At 33.6% G+C, this 21,056-nt stretch overlaps 1 protein-coding gene across 1 annotated transcript in view; it reads right to left on the reverse strand.

The window, feature by feature from the left end:
• Positions 1 to 3,799: 3,799 nt before the first annotated feature.
• LOC106473407 (diuretic hormone receptor-like) overlaps positions 3,800 to 21,056 on the reverse strand; it is a 28,385-nt gene continuing 11,128 nt past the window's right edge. Inside the window, exons 2-7 of the mRNA XM_022401857.1 lie at positions 20,245 to 20,329; positions 16,675 to 16,741; positions 7,908 to 7,993; positions 7,293 to 7,425; positions 4,604 to 4,645; positions 3,800 to 4,096 (exon numbers count right to left, since the gene is read on the reverse strand). Of these exons, the coding sequence (XP_022257565.1) occupies positions 3,866 to 4,096; positions 4,604 to 4,645; positions 7,293 to 7,425; positions 7,908 to 7,993; positions 16,675 to 16,741; positions 20,245 to 20,329 (644 nt within the window). The 3' untranslated portion in view covers positions 3,800 to 3,865. The remainder of the gene's footprint in view (positions 4,097 to 4,603; positions 4,646 to 7,292; positions 7,426 to 7,907; positions 7,994 to 16,674; positions 16,742 to 20,244; positions 20,330 to 21,056) is intronic.

A 21,056-nucleotide genomic window follows, 5' to 3' on the forward strand; every position in this document is an offset into this window, starting at 1 on the left:
GGCCATCGTCATAGCCTAGGCTTTTGTTGGGTTTCAGGTTTGGCCATCGTCATAGCCTAGGCTTTTGTTTGGTTTCAGGTTTGGCCATCGTCATAGCCTAGGCTTTTGTTGGGTTTCAGGTTTGACCATCGTCATACATTAGGCTTTTGTTGGATTTCAGGTTTGGCATTTCAATATTTGATGACTAAAGCAATTTTTGGTTAAGTCTTCATAATTAGAAACAAAAAAAAATCAGATAGAAAATTGCGTCTTTGTTCTAAGCCAGAGACAAAGTGTTGATCTAGTCCTCTGTTGCAAGGTGTCGCTTCTGCTAAATAATGAAAATATGTTTGTTTTGTTGATGTTCGCGTAAAGCTACTTTAATTTTGAAATGATAGAATCGAGGGAAGGCAGCTGCTACTCAACAACACCCACTGCCAACTCTTGAGTTACTCTTTACAAACGGATAGCGGGATTGACTGTCATATTATAAACCCCACCCCATGGCTGAAAGGGGGAGCATATCCATCCCGCGACCCGAAAATTGCGAGTCAAATGCCCTAACCACCAGGCCCCAATAATAAGCGTACTGTGAGATTTTCTTTGACAAATGGATTAAATAGAAATTCTTGTTTAACAAAAACTAATATTATACACAAATAAGAAAGAAAACTCTTAACTAGTGTTATGTTAACAGTTATGTAAAACATATTGTAAGCTCCAACCTATAGTCATTGTCGTATAATTGAATAAAACGTTAACAGTTATGTAAAACATATTGTGAGCTCCAACCTATAGTCATTGTCGTATAATTGAATAACACGAACTTCAAGACAGATTTTGATGACAAAATTACTCATTTTAAAATAAAAGAAACATTAAGAAAAGTACCTGTCATCAAAACTACAAAATAGCTGAAGAAATTATCACTTTAAAAATTCAAAATTTCTAACCAAATTGATTAGAAAATTTTACCTTCTAAAACATTACGTATTTCTTACACAGTATAAATGTCTGTTTAACACCAAAGCATTTCATAAAGCATCAAGAAAATCCATGTTTATCCATAAACTGTCTTACTTCACTTGGAACGTCTTTCACCACAACATTCTAAGAGATGTGCAATTAATGCTGAGAATGACTAAACAAACAACGAACACCTGGTTCTTATAGATCGCGAAGATCAATCAGAGTGAAAGATCCCAGTGAGATATTCGACATTCAAACTGTACTGAATGTTTTCTCTAAAAAAACATAGAGGGCGAATGTTTACAATAACAGACTACATATAACACGTTTGTTTAAGATTGATATATATATACAGTAGACGTTACCAACTGGTAAGTTTAAACCTAGATGTCTCTCATCTAGTGAGAAATATTTATATCTCGTTTCTGGATTAAATGACTGGTATTATTACACATTTCATTATTAATAACAAGTTAAACCTCAGGATACATTCATTATTACAGTGCTTACAGAAAATGTTACATTCTTTTTCTTCTAAGAATCCAGGAGTATGCTATATTATGTCAACCACACTACATCTACTATATCCAGTGCTGACGAGGCCTTTCGCTTAATGCCACGGCTCATCAAGCCGGCTGAGTATTGGCAAACATAGCAGTGGCCTAAGTGCTACATATACAAAGTTCGTTTTTATGAACAACAGCAGTATGATATCTGTCCTTCCCAATTAATATTGGAAAGTGTCACACTTTAAACCCTGGGGCTCCTCCCCCTCTTCATTTATTACAGAAAGTTTACATTATAAACTCTGTGACACCTCCAGTAATCAAATATTCGAAAAACGTATCACAATTTAAACCTGTGTATATCTTTCATTACATTTGTGAAATACAATTTTATAACTTAAACTTCTTACAAGTCATAACTTACTTATCTGAGTTTAAAAACTTTCATTCCATTATATTCACATTGCTACAGTTTACTCTGTTCATTAATTCCAGCCCCCCAGAGGCTCAGCGGAAAGTCTGAAGACTTATAACGTTAAAAACTGGGTTTTGATAGCCGTGGTGGGCTCATCACAGATAGTCCATTGTGTAACTTTGTGCTTAACAACAAACAACAATTCATTCCATTATTTTCACATTGTTACAGTTTAAATGTTTTCACTCATTCCATTATTTTCACATTGTTACAGTTTAAACCTGTTCACTCATTTCATTATTTTTACATTGTTACAGTTTAAACCTGTTCACTTATTTTTACATTGTTACAGTTTAAACCTGTTCAATCATTTAATTATTTTTACATTGTTACATTTTAAATCTGTTCACTCATTTCATTATTTTTTCATTGTTGCAGTTTAAACCTGTTCACTCATTTCATTATTTTACATTGTTACATTTTAAATCTGTTCACTCATTTCATTATTTTTTCATTGTTACAGTTTAAACCTGTTCACTCATTTCATTATTTTTACATTGTTACAGTTTAAACCTGTTCACTCATTTAATTACTTTTACATTGTTACAGTTTAAACCTGTTCACTCATTTCATTATTTTTTCATTGTTGCAGTTTAAACTTGTTCACTCATTTCATTATTTTTTCATTGTTACAGTTTAAACCTGTTTACTCATTTCATTATTTTTTCATTGTTACAGTTTAAACCTGTTCACTCATTTAATTATTTTACATTGTTACATTTTAAATCTGTTCACTCATTTAATTACTTTTACATTGTTACAGTTTAAACCTGTTCACTCATTTAATTAGTTTTACATTGTTACAGTTTAAATCTGTGCACTCATTTCATTATTTTTACATTGTTGCAATTTAAACCTGTTCACTCATTTCATTATTTTCACATTGTTACAGTTTAAACCTGTTCACTCATTCAATTATTTTTTCATTGTTACAGTTTAAATCTAGACTACTACTGTGGAAACAACGAAACACAGTATAGATTGAGTGAAAAACTACACAATGGGCTTCTCATGGGTATCAAAACCCAGTTTATAGCGTATATGTCCCCAGGCTTACCACTAAGCCACTAAGGGACAACAAAGAATATACTAGGCCTGAGCGTTATTCGTGGATTCTTTCTTCCCTTCTCTGAAGTTACCAACTTACCAGCTAGGCTGTTGAATAATTCTAAATAATGAATTGTGAAAGGATAATCACATATTATTCAAATACCTAATATATTTTAGGTTATAAGGAGGGATAGGTAATGGACTTTATTCAAACCCTACAAGTTAAAGCTATTGTTAAGCATAACAATTAGTATCGAAAGCGAAACATTAAAAAACCCCTTAGTTACACTTTAGTTGGTAGTGCAGAAAAACCATCTTTACATACAGGGTGTCCCAAAAATGTACCCATTATTTAAGTTATACAACTTCTGTATATCGGTTCTATTTTGATTTCACATAATATCGAAGGATGTCAGAAAGTGAACCAAAAACCACCGACGAATTAAAGCAACAGATCACAAACGAAGAATTGAAAATTGTGAAACAGTATGTCAGGTCCTCCGTCGTAGGTGTCACCACTGTTTGAATGCTAATGAAGCCTAGTTTGAGCATCTCAAATGATGCAGCAGTGTGTGTGTGCACATTTAATTTGTTGTATTAAATATTAATAAAGACGTGTTGCTGGCTTGTAGGTTCATTTACTATAGTCATACATTTTTGGGAGAACCCTGTACGTATATATAGAAAGAGAGAGTGGTGCGAAGTTGTATCTATTAAGAGACAACATAAAACCTTAAAAAAATAGCATGTTTTTAAGTTACTCTGGCGTGCTCTTATCTTGACAATTATAATACCCATCACATTTTCTGTAGGCCTCATATTTATTTATTTACTTATAGTATTTTCTATTCCTTATCAGGTTTTTCTCAATTCTTATTCGAAAAGGCTAAACAGCCTCTTCGTTGCTATTCCCTCGAGTACAGGCACCTCCAGTTGTATAGCTATTTAGTTGTATGGGAGAGTTCTTTCTATTCTCTGTCCAATCCATATCTGCCCGTTCACGAGCAGTAAGCCGGGGGCTGTCTCTATTGTTGGTGAACCTACAACGTGTAGAATAACCCTGCAACGATCGGGATGTCCTCCACCGTTCCAAATGTTGATGGAGCGTGTTTCGAACCTAATTTAATGAAGGTGGATTTAGTCGTGGTATTAAAAACGTGATTCAATAATTTTAATGTGTCTATGAAACATAGTCGACTATTTTCAAAGTCGGGCCCGGCAAAAAAAAAAGTTTGAGAGCTCCTGAAAATAGAGTATTGTTACTCTTGATTTCTGAAACTTTGTCAGCATACAAGTTTTTATTAATTAATTAAACCTCTACATATTCTTAATGGCCGGTAAAACTTTTGCTCATTTTGGAAAAGCTTTTATGAAAATAAAGTAATCCTTAATTTAACCACGGATCACTCGCATGGAAGATACTTAAAAGAAAACGGTATATAAATATTTCTAGAATGTTCTATTATCGAACTGCATGATATTCATGAAGTATAACTCATAAGGATCTGATATTTTATATTGGGGGTAATTTCGATATTAAATATTGGAGTTCAAGTTCATCAAGAAAAAGTACAATAAACGAAAAAGCAACCTCAATAAATTATTTTTTTTTAATTTCACTTACCTCTCCATTGAGGAAACAATACAAGATGGAAACTGTCAGACCCTATGAAAAAGTAACAAAAAGACTGAGCATTTTTCTACTCTAAAAAAAAGAAAGAAAAAGAATACAAGATAAAACAGAAGCCATTTTTCAGTGCTAATCCTAATTTCAGGAATTAAAAAGATTTTCTACACCTCTTTTGATACCAGTTAGGACTAAATAAATTAAAAAGATTTTCTACATCTGTTTTTGATACCAGTTAGGACTAAATAAATTAAAAAGATTTTCTACACCTCTTTTTGATACCAGTTAGGACTAAATAAATTAAAAAGATTTTCTACACCTGTTTTTGATACCAGTTAGGACTAAATAAATTAAAAAGATTTTCTACACCTGTTTTTGATACCAGTTAGGACTAAATAAATTAAAAAGATTTTCTACACCTCTTTTTGATACCAGTTAGGACTAAATAAATTAAAAAGATTTTCTACACCTCTTTTTGATACCAGTTAGGACTAAATAAATTAAAAAGATTTTCTACATCTGTTTTTGATACCAGTTAGGACTAAAAGAATACTTTAGTTCTTCTATTTATAATTTTTAATCAAAGTCCTAAATTTGATTATAGATTCATGATAAAATATAAAGATGATTCTTAAACTGAAGAACAATGAGCTTCACAACAAATTTGCTTACGTCACAGTTTATCATGCTGTAAAAAAGCATTCCCAAATAAAACACACAGAAAATTATTTATACATTATGGAAACGCAATTAACTAGATAACGTTTCCCTGGAACTTTGTAAGATGGTTCTAGAACTAGTGTTGTGTGATGTACAATTACTAAATCGGACATAAAAACGATTCAGGCTTATCAAACAAAGAAAATACCCCCACTTATACTTAATTAGTGGCTGTTGAAATAAGGAACTCCTTTTATCGAAGACAAATAGTCTACAATGAAATTGTTAAATGAGACAGAGCCAAAGAACACGATATCTTGAATAATGGAAGCGTCTTCGGTGTTCTTTGTAGTAAGAAGAAATTCTAAGACAGAAACAGTATCAAATACCACACTCCAAGCCATTGACGGCCATTACCCGCATCCGGCAAATGAACGCTATGATTACGAAAGAGAACCTTCCGATCTCAAAGCTACTGTGATGAAGCTAGGCATATCTCCCGACACAATTAACATAATTATAGAAAAAGGACTTGAAGTTTACGAAGGTTCACAAGTACAAAGTTAACAAGCTTCCAGTCATCCCTCTGGATCAACTTGGTTTCACGAAAAAAATGCTCTAAGAAACTTGAATCGTAGCAATTCCATCTGGCTACATAAAAATTAAATCTCTAAATGCAGCTCGAATAGACTGATGAGTCTTTAACTTGAGTAACAGTTCAGCTAGAAGCTGAAGACCTTAGACATTGGCTGACTTGTGGAAAAAAAGCACAAGAGGAGTGAGAAAATATTGTGATAACTTGAAAAAGTTTTTTGTTGTACAAAACTTGAAGATAGCTTTTATATACGGAAACATCTGTTAGCTGAGTTCTTGCACATATCTTAAAATATAACGTTGATAAACGGAAACATTGGCACATGTAGATATGTAGATGTTGAAAGTCGAGTTGTTCGAGTTGTCAGCTGACAACTACAAAGATAGCAGGTTTAAAATTATTGCAAATGGTCGGTCGACCTTTCATCTCTATATTTTGGAAGCCACCTTTATTAAAACACATAAACCTGTCCTTCGCCGCCAAAAATAATTCCTATACAATCTACACATCCTTCAGTAGGTCTATGACATTTCCTGATTGGCTGAAGGACATGCCAATCAATGATTGCATTACAGGCCTACGTTGATCTGACTCAAAGGGCGAGTATGTTCTGTAACGGGATTTTAACTCGCATCCTCACCACCAATCATACTAGGCCATGGTTTGAAAGGGTTGACTGCTTTTGGAAGTAGGCCTGTCTTCATGATGAACGAAAGAGTTTATTTTTATTTCTTATTAACTTCTTTACACTTCAAAGTTTTTATTCTATTTGTTGTATCATCCCAAGATTTAATATCTCAGATTATCTGCTAAACGTTTATGACAGCATAAAATTAGTAACTGTGCCTCCGTGTGTAAGAACATCATTAACCACATCTGGATTACCATTATTGGTAAAATTAATCCATTAAACTTCAGAAGGTTTTGGTTTGTAAGCCAGCGCCAACACCAGGTAATAAATTAATTATTTTGTGGCTGCACAAACACCCTAAGATGGTTAGTGATTAAAATGATTTTGTCTGAATAAAAAAGAATTAATCATGTTTTATCAGAATATAAATATTTGTCACAAGATACATATGGCTTAACATGGTTTAATTTGTCTAAAAAAATAACCTTACTGTTTCTAGTTTATTTAGTCCCTCTGTGGGGAAGCGGTAAGTTTACAGACTTACAACGCTAAAATCCGAGGTTTGATTCCCCGCGGTGAAGACAGCAGATAGCCTAATGTGGCTTTGCTCTAAAACAAAAATAACAAAGAATTTTATCACATAATCTATTTCATGTGACATCAGTCATCTACATGACATTTTACGTAATTATTTTGGTCAACGTTTGAGAAATTTCAAATACATTAACCCTAAAAAGATAACCGTTTGCTATAACATTTTTACAATTTATCTTTGACGACTACAGCCGCGCATAATATACCTGGGTGGAGAGTAACGTAGCCTGAATGTAGGTGAAGGCAATTCGGGCCGTTCTGTGAGTCGGAGTTACAATGACCAGGACATATGTAACTCCAAGAAGAGGAATCAGAACCAGCAGAGCTTTAGCAGCTTTTCTGTGGGGGAAAAAAAACAACAACACAGATCAAACTAAATGTTGAAAATGACATTGTAACTTAAGAAGTTGTGGAATTTTACATGTATGATGTTTTGAGATGTCGTTTAGTCACGCATCTCAAACATCATACATATAATACACACTATATTAATCCAAGTCTTATTCTGTCGAAAAAAACACAGGTCAAACTAAATGTTGAAAATGACATTGTTACTTAAGAACTTGTAGACTTTTCTATCTACATCATTTTACAAAAGTTAATATGGAGTTTAAACTATGATTCTGTGTTAAGGGTTACAGACTAAAGAAAGTATGAAATAATTCCAGAAATATCAGATTTGATTTCAGAAAACGAACAAAAGAACAGCTTCTTATATCCGTTTGTGTAAAAATCACTAGGTTTCAAGAAACAGTCAACAATACACCAGTCTTTCTACTTATCTTAAAATGTATCAAAAAGAAGAAATCCAATAACCCCACCGGTACTGCTTTTGTTCGATCGTGCTGGCTGCTCTGAGTTTAGTGATTAGAACCCACATGATCTGTCCGAGAAAGAATATGTTTACCTGAAATGAAAAACGCATGTATGTAAACTTTAACAACATTTCACCTCTCGTGGTAGTCAACAATGAGATGATAGCGACAATTATTAAATGATCAAAAGGTGTGTTTGTTTGTTTGTTTTGTTGAATTTCGCGCAAAGCTATTCGAGGGCTGTCTGCAGTAGTCGGTTCTAAATTTCAAAGATAGACTACAAGGGGGAAGACAGCTAGTCAACACCACCCACCGCCAACTCGTAGACTACTGTAATTGAATAGCGGGATTTGACCATCACTCTTATAACGCACCCACATCACCAAATAGCAAAGCGTGATTTTTTTTCCGGTAGTAACGGGGTGCGAACATCTGATCCACAGTCCGTCAAGATAATCACTGGAACTCACTGGCCCTCCCAAGAGGTGTGTGGAGGGAATACTACGTGTTTTGGCGCTGTAAGCTGGTCTATGTAATACTCTAATCAACGTTCGTAACTCGGCAGGATGCGAAAGTTGTTGTTTTTCTAGAAAAGTTTGGCTTTTAACCTTGGTGAAACAGGTCAGTCACTGGATAGGAACGGCTGTATTTAACAGGTGTGAATTTAGGCTTGGCTAAAACCACGTGCTTCACGAATTGAAAGTTTCTACCTGAAAGGTAAGTTATGCACGTGTTGGTCAAATGGTCGAGTTCAGAGAGACGCTTATGGTTTAGGTATATCTGCCCCTAATTTTGAACTACTGACCAGAAGGAGTAAGGCAGCCTACTGCACTCACTCCTAGAAGAGTTTTGAATCGAATACAAGAACTGACTGTTACTTTTATAACGCGCTCACAATTGACTGTTCTCAGCGGCAAGCCCATGTCTTGATTCCCGTCCAACTAACTACTCGACCACACCTGATCCAACGTGCGCTTTAGTCCAAACTGGACCTGGCATAGCCTGGTGGGTGGGGGAATCGACTCGCAATCTGCGAGTCGCAGGTTCGAATCCCAGTCACCGAACGTGCAGTGGGCGCGTTATAATGTGACATTTAATCTCACTATTCGTTGGTAAAAGAGTAGCCTAACAGTTGGCGGTGGGTGGTATTGACTAGCTGCCTTCCCTCTAGTCTATCACTGCTAAATTTGGGACGGCTAGCGCAGAAGATAGATCTCGTGTAGTTTTGAGAGCAAATCAAATCAAACAAAACCAAGACCCACCCATTCTGACCGAAATGTACGGTTACTTGCATTCACGGAGAAATGAGCTGAAATATGAGGAAAAAAATTGAATATATTATTTTTTTTCTTTCTTGCCAGTAATTGCCAAGAAATTAAAAAAAAATATTCGGGCATTAATTTCTTCTGTTGAATGTTGCAGATCTACGTGATGAATATCATAACGAATATTATAGAAGGTTCGTTTATAACACTAATATTCTGGTAACATTTAGGTTCTTGTTAGTAACGTCTGCATTTGATTGCATCTTTGTCTCCATGGTAACGCGAGTTTGAACATTGTCTCTATGGGATGTTGCTAAGTTGGCTGATAATAAACTGATAATGTTTAAGTTATGTTGCTCAGTTTTCAGAACGAGTCTGCATTAAATTTAATGAAACAAATAGGAAACCCTATGCTGTTTGTTCTTAATCTTATAAAGGGGTAAAAAAGTACCAACTTAGCCATATCGATGTGACTATTTAAATTATCAAACAGGATATGCGAGGGAAACACTATAAGAAATAACCATGTTACTATTTTATATAACATTTTAACTCTGGTTTTCGATAGCGACGATACTATAATATGCAGAACAGTAGCCCAAAGCCAACAAAATGTTTCACTAACGAACTTGTATCTGATGTATTTTGCAAAAATCATGTTTATGATACTTAATAATGAACTATAGGTATCACGTATAACCTTAAATATGACACTTAATCATGAACTAAACGTATCACGTATAACCTTAAATATGATACTTAATCATGAACTAAACGTATCACGTATAACCTTAAATACGATACTTAATCATGAATTAAAGGTATCACGTATAACCTTAAATATGATACTTAATCATGAACTAAAAGTATCACGTATAACCTTAAATATGATACTCAATCATGAACTAAAGGTATCACGCATAACCTTAAATATGATACTTAATCATGAACTAAAGGTATCGCGTATAACCTAAAATATGATACTTAATCATGAAGAAAAGGTATCACGTATAACCTAAAATATGATACTTAATTATGAAGAAAAGGTATCATGTATGACCTTAAATATGATACTTAATCATGAACTCAACGTATCACATAAATCTATGCATGTGTGGGACTCTTTATCTTGTCATGTGAGGCCATATTGTGATACTTTATGTTGATAAATTAAGTACATGGAAATAGTATATTTTTCTCCTACAAGGTGTATGACCTAAATACATGTGCTTGATATTCTATACAATAGCTGAGCGCCAATCATATGACGATAAATGCTTATTAATTTTCCTTCCGAAAGTTAAATCAAAATTAAAGTTTTATGAATATGTTTCCTAGAAATTAATTATATTATATTAACAGCACATGTACAAAGAATGTTTATTATCATTTTTTAGTATTTCATTAAAACAACATTTTTCGAGTATATTTGGTCATCATCTCTAAGTGGCCCTTGATTAGAATTTGACTTGTGTATATTTTTGTTTTCTTCGAAGTCGGAAGACTTTCGAAACGTTGCCCTCTACAACTGTGTTTCTACAACACGCAGTTGTTGTTCATTCCAGTTAAATATAGTCATGAATAAACTTATTCTTATGTTATTTTTAAATCTGCTTCTTGTTAAAGCCTTATATATATATTAAAGCATGCGAAAAAAACTGGTTCTTGAAGAAATATTCCTACATCATCATATGTCTGATCCAGTTATTTGTTAACTGTGATATCAAAGGGAACGAATTTGATGGTGAAAGGCAAATATCTGAAGGTATAACGTTTCTTATAAATGCTTATAAATATTTTGACTAAGTTTTTAAAAGTATCTTACGTAAGGTGAAAAACATCAATAACAATGTATCGAAACGCCACCTATTAGGTTGAAAAGATATTTAAGTTGTTTTGACACATACAGTCACTGCTGTTTATTATGTAATATGATATTATCCCTGATTTAATCTATAAGTGTATTCGTATTTTCCGAATACTCAAAAAGCATGTTATAAGTATGATAATAAACATATAAAAATAAATATAATAATAAAAAATATAACATAAAATCACGATTCGACTGAGATTTGAATGGGAGACTTCTACATGACAGTCAAACGGGCCCGGCATGACCAGGTGGTTAGGGTGCTCGACTCGCATTTGAGGGTCGTGGGTTCGAATCCCCGTCCCACCAAACATGCTCGCACTTTCAGTCGTGGGGGCGTTATAAAGTGAGGGTCAATCCCACTATTCGTTGGTAAAAGAGTAGCCACTAAGTGAATCTGAACGTTACCAACAGCAAGTCGAGTGTTACCGACAAAAGAATCGTTACGAACAGATATTGGCTTTTATACATGTAGATTCCTAAATATCAAATATACATATTACTGTGTTGCGAAAGGTATCACCTAAAATTTTATTTTTATCACGCCTTAAGAAGAATTACTTGAATAATATGTGATATTTTATCCTGCTACTATGTATGTGACCAAAATATCTGAATCTACACTTCGTGTAATAATTAATCCTAAGAAAGTATGATTTAGATATATATGTTTTTGTTATCATGCTATTAGAAGTATGAACCAAGAATACATATCCCGCCAAAAAAAAGATTTATGCAACACTTTATCTTATTATGAGACAGAAGGTCAAAGTGTATAACTTCATAAATTTTTCTCCTCAAGAGACATATGCCTAAAGTGTATGATTATAATACCTTATCCTGAAACTAAAGGTATGACCTGAAAATTATGAATGCCATATACTATCCTGCCACAAGACATACAACTTCAATGTACGTATGCAGTATATTATCCTTGCCACGAGACATACAACTTCAACATACGTATATCAGTATATTATCCTTGCACGAGACATACGACTTCAATAGATGTATGCAGTATATTATCCTTGCCACGAGACATACGACTTCAATAGATGTAAGCCATATATTATTCTTGCCACAAGACATACGACTTCAATAGATGTATGCAGTATATTATCCTTGCCACGAGACATACGACTTCAATAGATGTAATCAGTATATTATCCTTGCCACGAGACATACGACTTCAATAGATGTAATCAGTATATTATCCTTGCCACGAGACATACGACTTCAATAGATGTAATCAGTATATTATCCTTGCCACAAGACATACGACTTCAATAGATGCATGTGCTATGTTATTTTGCAACGAGACATAAAAATTCAACAGATATATGAGGTTTATTAGCTTGCATCAAAATATGTGACCTAACATTTTGAGTCACCATTGATGCGAAAGACACAAATATATTGGTTCACTCCCGTCACATACACAAAAAGATATTAATGTATGATTGTGAAACTTTATCAAGGGGTGTGTTCCAGGTTCGTATGTATGTGGTATACCTTTGTTTACTACATGAAGTATGATGCAAGAAGATGTACGTGGTATTATAACTTCCCACATAAGATATTAGCACCATATACAATCCATATTATCCAATACCAGCTTTTAAGCGATTCTTTAACTTTTTGCTATTGATTTGACCAAATATCACTATGATATATGATGCTTTTTATCTGTCTGTCACTCGTATGGCTATCTTTTATCCATCTCTCTTAGTATGACCAAATACTAGTCCGCTACGGGATTTTTATCCATCTATTATATATATTTGATAAAATACTAATTTGTTACAGTTTATGCTGTAACAGGAATTGTAGCATGCATACATTTATGTAACGTTTTATCAAGCCACTTGAGTCGTGACGTATATGCTTCTAATTAATGCTTTATCTTGCCATGTGACTTATGATGTAAATAAACAGATTAGGCTTAGCTTATCCGTTAATTCCTACCATATACGACGTCGAAGTTTGTAAAAAAAACTAAATTAGCTTGAAAGAATTACAAAATACTTCTGAATCACATGAACGAAAGGACGAATGTTTGCCAAAAAGCAACAACAAACAAACAAGCAAGCAAACAGTCATTTGGTTTTAATTTGAGATCAGGAAAAAAATATCAACGCGCCATCTATAAATATTAAAAGGAAGCTTTTTTAATCGATTTATAAATGTTTAGATTTTTCTTTTCATAAAAATTAAGAGGAGAGAGAACAGCTGCGAATGACATGTTTTCTTCATATATTGGTATAAAATAAGTTGTACAGTTTAATATTATATAAGTACTTGAGAACCACCATTATTCACAAATAGTAATTCACGTTCGTATCGTAAGAAGAAAAGAGTGATTCAATCGTAAGTAAATTAAACTTTATCTTTTTTTCCCAATAAATTGATAATTTCTCTCTGTCGTTATGCCTGTGGAAAGTTGAAGAGAGAAAAGGATTTTGTCAAATTTCTTTAAATTCCCAGAAACCAAGTGACTTTTCATTTAGTCACGCTACCTAGCGGAAAACTGTCTAATTGAACGTCGTTATGCGCGTGGAAGTTGAAGAGAGAAAAAGGATTTTGTCAAATTTCTTTAAATTCCCAGAAACCAAGTGACTTTTCATTTAGTCACGCTACCTAGCGGAAAACTGTCTAGTTGAACGTGAGTAATAAAAATTTTGATTGTTACACTCACACTTTCCAACAATGTTCACCCTTGTGGTTCCATTAGATGTTTGAGTCAAACATTTGAGTATTTGAGATTTGAAGGTTATGGGTTTGTGTTTGAATTTCGTGCAAAACTACTCGAGGGCTATCTGCGCTAGCAGTCCCTAATTTTGAGGTGATAGACTACAGGCAAGGCTTTTCAACACCACCAATCGCCAACATTATAACAGCATCATGGCTGGAAGGATGAGCATGTTCAGGGACGGGATTCGAATCCGCGACCCTCAGATTGCGAGACGAGTATCCAAGCCACGAGGCTACTGAAGCTTTTGAAGATACAAATGTTACTAGGTATGTGTGTTTTTATTGGATCCACGCCATAAATCTTCAGTAATCTAAAAACTGGTCTCGTTTTAACAAATGATGCTCTTTGATGATTACAGGATATGATGTCATTCTTTAACCGGAAATTACATCACTATCTATAGTTCAGGTATTTTTACTTTAGTACTTCCCAATGATCAGTTCACAATTTATATGATGATAATGATCTATTCATTATGAGAACCTAAATCTTTAAACAGGCTTACAGATACAAAAAAGTCCTACTGTATGTCAACAATTTAATTGTTCTTTTTGATTTCGAGATACAACAAGAAAGAATATTATTTCTATTAACCAAAAACAAAAATATTCTTAAGATTTTTAAATTATTCCAAGACGGAGGGATAGAAATCAAAGTTGCCCGTTTTTCAAGTCTGATAAGATTTCATCTTGTTACGACCTCTGATATTTTACTGACCAAACTTAACATATTCCATATAGAGTCACTTTTCCCCTCTAGCGGATTAGTTCGCGTTCAACAATAACACATAAATATTTAACACTTTAGCCTAATAAGGATGCGGAGTTTCGGTACAGTGAATAGTATTTTCGTAAAATTAAAATAATTATTGAAGTCGGTGTTAAGAACTAAAGTTTAGGAAAATTATCAAAACAAATACGACTTTAAGAAAACCTTTTTTTTTCTCTCTCTCTCTTTTCTTCTAGTTCCAGTTAATATAAGATTATAATATTATGTGTTAGATGAAAGCACGCATTTCACTAAATAGATTAACTAATTAAACGTATTCAATGTGTGTTTATTTTTCTTTCACGATTTATATTGTTGTTGTTCTCAAATGTCAGTAGGTAGATTACGATACTTCTCATATGATTTCAGTTTCTCTATTGTTTGGTTTACTGCACGTGGTCTTCCAACTTCGTCTTTAAGATGTTTGATGCTTCCATATTATTAAAACAAAAACAATTTTGTGTTTTAATCTCATGACTTTCCAGTACTTCTTTACAGATAGGAAAAACAAACTTCAAATCAAACAGCAAATTAAACTTCAAATCAAACAGCAAATCAAACTTCAAATCAAACAGCAAATCAAACTTCAAATCAAACAGCAAATCAAACTTCAAATCAAACAGCAAATTAAACTTCAAATCAAACAGCAAATCAAACTTCAAATCAAACAGCAAATCAAACTTCAAATCAAACAGTAAATTAAACTTCAAATCAAACAGTAAATTAAACTTCAAATCAAACAGCAAATCAAACTTCAAATCAAACAGCAAATCAAACTTCAAATCAAACAGTACAACCAGATGCCGTTAGCTATCTTTTCTTTTCACAGCTATTATATTTAAGCCTCGTGTAATTCTAAGGTCGTATTTGTCTTAATCGTTTGTTTGTAGTTAAGCACAGAGCTACACATTGGGCTATCTGTGCTCTGCCCACCACGGGTATCGAAACCCAGTCTCTAGCGTTGTAAATCTGCAGGCATACCTCTGGCAAACCGGGCAACATTAGTCATCAGAGAGCGAATCGCAAATTTTGTTTATTTGTTGAATTTCGCGTAAAAATACTCGAGGGCTATCTGCGCTAGTCGTCCCTAATTTTGATGTGATAGACCAGAAGAAAGGCAGCTAGTCAATACCACCTATCGCCAACTCTTGGGCTACGTTTTACCAACAAAAAGTGGGGTTGACTGTTACATTATAAGGTCCCCACATGGCTGAAGGGGAGCAGGTTTGATGACAGGTTTCTATCCCGCGACATGCAGTTTACGAAGCGAGCACATTAACCACCGTGCCATGCCAGGCCTCGTAAGCTTTAGGTATGACCCTACGTTATAATATTTTATTAAGTTTATGATTTAACTTATTTTACTTCTAAAAATCAATACGTGTTTGCATTGACAGACTGATCGATAAATAGGTTAATAGTGATTGTGAATTGTCGCTTTCAGACTCATCGATTAGTCATTGTAAATATTTAACTTAATTTTTGTTTTACTGTTCTCAGGATTTAAAGCCAATGAGCGTCGCTAATTTATAAACCACGAAGTATTGATGTTGTTTACTGGTTAATTAATGAAAGTGCATTATGTCTTGTGCTCGCTGATTGGTTAATCATTAACGATGTTTTACAAGTAATAGATGAACGAAATTTAAGTTCTTATTAAATAACCTGAACCAGTTTTTCGATCTAATAAACTCCAATATGTAATATTAATAACATTTTTATAAATTATACCAGGTTGATATGTCTACTAATTATAATAATGACATTTAATTACATAATATTACAATTACTTTTACTTGTCTGTAATAGAGCAGATCCACATTGGGCTATCCGCTGTGTCCATCGCAGGAAATCAAACCCCGGATTTTCTCGTTGTAAGTCCACAAACTTACCAAATGTGGGACATTACTTTACATTTTAAAATATTCTATAATATACTAGGTTAGAGTAAGACGCATAAAAATAACTGAAGTTAGTCGTTATGTTATATACTATTGAGCAAAATTTAATTTGTTTTAAAAACTATACTGAATTTAGTTCGTGGGCTAAAAAAATCTGTACTATATTAAAATCTACTGGATATGTAAATATAGGATAAATAAAGAGACAAAAGCTCACCAATAAAACGATTATAACCGGCACAATGAATATATAATCATAACTATCTCTGTTCTGCCATGGACACCTGGATAAACGATAAGAAATTAAAGTTAAAAAGTCACAAATGTGTACTAAAGTTAATATCGTCATTACTCAAAGTACAATAATGTTGATAACAGATATAAGTTGGACCCAGAATTTAATTCTGTTATTACACAGGCCTGCGAATTTAAACTTCGTAAAAGTTATTTTGGTTTTAATAACAGATTTTTCATTATTCAGCTATGCGGATTTTGAAAATAATATTAATTTTTTTTTCTATCACGTAAGGATTTTCTAAAAATCGGGAAGAAAAACTCTTAGTTAGATCAAATTATTATTTCTTTTACCACAATGAAATTTTTTTATTATTATGTTTGTTAATAAAAATACAAACAAACTGAAGAAAAGGGAAGGACATTGATGTCAAACGAATATGCATCCTCATTCATCCTGAATATTTTGTGAAATATACGTCTTTTAGTCTCAAATCTACGTATTATGGTTTTTCTTTTATGTATTACGTCTGGAGCACCTCGTTTCAATGACCAGCAGTAATCAGTCATCATGCTGATGTTCTACCTTCCCTGATACCTCCTCTCCATTTCCCTGATGTCTTGATGAAACCTTTCCCTTTGTTCTTCGCTGATGGCACCGAGATTTTCGGGGAAATAGTCAATATGTGAGTGTAAGAAATGAACTTTCGATCTCATATTACAACCCAATTCTTTACATTTATCGAGCATGTTATTGACAATATTTTCCATAATTTGTGTCCCTGTTGTTTCATAAAAAATGTCATAAACATCTTTAAAGGTAATCCACGCCTCTTTTTCAACTTTCCTCATTGTCCTTTTGAACTGATCATCCGAAGACAATTTGCTAATCTGAGGTCCAACAAAAATCCCTTCTTTAAGTTTTGCTTCTGAAAGAGCTGGGAATTGTTCACATAGATACTTGAAACAGTCGCCATTTTTGTCTAAGGCCTTTACAGACTGCTTCATGAAGCCCAGTTTTATGTGAAGTGGAGGTAATAGGACTTTCTTTGTGTAAACCAAACTTTCACGTTCAATGTTCTTCGATCCTGGTATCAGGCTTATTCTGCGTGACCATTGCTTCTTTATCCAGTGCTTATTTCGTGCTCTGTTGTCCCATTCACACAGAAGACATGGAAACTTTGTATAACCGGATTGTTGACCCAACAACACACAAAGGACTTTTGAGTCTCCACAAAGTAGCCAACCGTATTCTTTGTATTTGACCATATTAAGAAGAAGTTCGAGATTTTCGTACGTTTCCTTCAAGTGAACCAAATGAACAATAGGAACAGACACACATATGTTACCATTGTGAAGGAGAACACCTTTTAGACTTCTTTTGGAGGAATCAATGAACAATTGCCACTAACTTAGTTCATAGACTGCAGCTCCTAGCACTGGTATTAATTCAGCAATATTCTTGCAATAAACCAGTGAACATTTTTGTGAAAAGCATGGTTAAACTCTTTTTCACGATTTCTGTACCAGTAATATGATATCCCTGGAGAAAGTAAGTTCTTAGCCCGAAGTCTGGACCCAAAAATATCTGAAGAATCCTTTGGAAGGCCCAAGTCTATCACCAACTCATTAAGTTTACCTTGTTTGAAAAGTTGTGGCTCACCAGACGTTTCAGGTTGAAAAAAATCCTTATCATCATTTCTATTGCCATCAGATTCAGAATCAGATGAAACTGTATCAAGAGTCTCCGGATGAGTAGTTACAGGTACATGTACAACAGGTCTTATAGCAGATTGAAGGTTTGGATAAGAAATTTCCATTTTATTTCGAGTGTTGTAGCCTTGCATGTTACATGAGCAAAAATAGCAGTCATCTCCGTGGTTTCTAGGCTCACGCCAGACCAATGGAATTCCGAAAGGCAAAGAATTTTTTCTTACCTTTAGTCCATTGTCTCAACTCTTGGACACAAATGGTGCAAACTTTGTGCGGATCCCATGATTTGTCTTGATCCCTAAGTTTTATTTCAAAATACGTGTAATACGCTTTTTTTTTGACGAATTCTGTAATATTTTACATTTGTTTCTTTACAATAAATTTACCATAAATATAACAGAATATGTTTGGGTCATTTACACAACCTCTTGTTGCCATAGCGACGAAAAAATAATAATGTCAAAGTGCACGCACAAACAAATACTATCCAGAAATGACACGTCATGCGGCCTGTTAACCGTTTATATACTAGCGGTGTATTTCTTGTGGGTTCTAGAACAATCGATAAGACTCTTATGTCGTAATTGGTCTAGAGAAATCTATAGCCAGTGATAGTCAACATTTTCAGCATAACAAAATGTGACCCGATTTCAATGAAAATGATTCACTTATGTAACAGTACATATGACGTTTTGTGAAAATTTCTGTACGTGATGGAGAAAGATGGATATCATTTTCAGATTCAGCGTACAGGAAGTACATGTAAAAATTCCAAGACAATAAAACTATCGCAGGCCTGTGTTATTAATCATGGTACGGCGATGATAACAACTGATGAAAGTTGAATTTCAAGTTGAATTCAATTATAGCAATAATAATAATTGATTTAAGATGAATTAAAATTAATTTAATCATTTATAGTGCACCAATCACAACACTTGTATGCTGATCTATACGTTTAATTCAATCATTCGTGGCACACACGTATATTTAAGTTAATAAAGTTAATCCAATATAATATTTCTAAATGCACGTGAATACAAGAAATACCTTTTAAAGGAATGGTTAGAGCTTGGAAGTATAAACTCGGAGATAGTAACCTAAGTTAGAAGTAGAAATTATCCACATAAGACGAAGTAAATAATATAGAAATTTCTCGAATGTGGATACAAAAATGTTTGATTAAATTTGGAGATCTAAAACCTCCATTAATCGTCATAAATAATTTACCTAGTTTAAAAACTGTCAAATATACGTAGGAACAGCGAAAGTTCCTAAACTCGCAAAGATATAAACAGAATTATTCTTGTTTTTGAGCATTCGGTTTTAATTATAGGCTTTGCAAAATATTACGAAGAGTGTTTAGAAATAATATTTTTTGAATTTTATTACTTTAAAAAGAGAATTTATGAACGTTGTTGTAACAGCTTCGAAAAACTAGGTGATCGCTGACAAACGAAATAACAGGTGACAATATTTTCAGCCTCTCGAAGACTGAAAACTGGTATTTCTCTAAGTGTTCATGACGAACTTACTCTATTAATCTTACATTACAATCATTCGTTTTTTCTAGAACTCACGTTTCCAAATTGTAAGCTATTATAACTGTTGAACTTACAACCCAATATTTAAACGTTTCAGGCACATTCTAAACTCACCGAGTACGTTGAGCGTATTGAAATATATTTGGTTTATATTATCTTAGCATATTTTTAGTTGTTTATTTCACAAGTGTTCTATTATGCTAATGAACTCTACGATGACATAAATTTTACTTAATATAATTTTAGAGCTTAAAAAGAAAACAACAACAACACCTGTTACTTGCTTACTTACTTACCCTACTAGTAAAAACGTGTCACTTGAGAGTGGTGAAAAGTAAGCTTTACTGAGAGCCCAGATGAAAACAACAATGGCAGGTAACCCTGGATAACAACCACAGAAGAAGTATGGAAACACGTCATAAAGGTAGATTTAAAATACACGACAACTGTTTATATTAGTTGAAATATATGTTACATTTAATCATTCACGGTATAACAATAATAACGGTGATAACAGTAATAATAGTATGGTATAACAATGATAACAGTACGGTATAACAGTAATAATAGTATGTTATAACGGTGATAACAGTACGGTATAACGGTGATAACAGTAATAATAGTATGGTAGAACAATGATAACAGTACGGTATAACGATGATAACAGTACGGCATAACAGTAATAACAGTATGGTATAACAATGATAACGGTACGGTATACCCGCGCTAACAGTACGATAAAACAATGATAACAGAACGGTATAACAGTAATAATAGTATGTTATAACGGTGATAACAGTACGGTATAACGGTGATAACAGTAATAATAGTATGGTAGAACAATGATAACAGTACGGTATAACGGTGATAACAGTACGGTATAACAGTAATAACAGTATGGTATAACAATGATAACGGTACGGTATACCCGCGCTAACAGTACGATAAAACAATGATAACAGAACGGTATAACAGTAATAACAGTATGGTATAACAATGATAACAGTACGGTATAACAATGATAACAGTACGGTATAACAGTAATAACAGTATGGTATAACAATGATAACAGTACGGTATAACAATGATAACAGTACGGTATAACAGT

Source organism: Limulus polyphemus, unplaced genomic scaffold (assembly GCF_000517525.1).
Source record: "Limulus polyphemus unplaced genomic scaffold, Limulus_polyphemus-2.1.2 Scaffold6148, whole genome shotgun sequence".
NCBI classification, from domain to species: domain Eukaryota; kingdom Metazoa; phylum Arthropoda; class Merostomata; order Xiphosura; family Limulidae; genus Limulus; species Limulus polyphemus.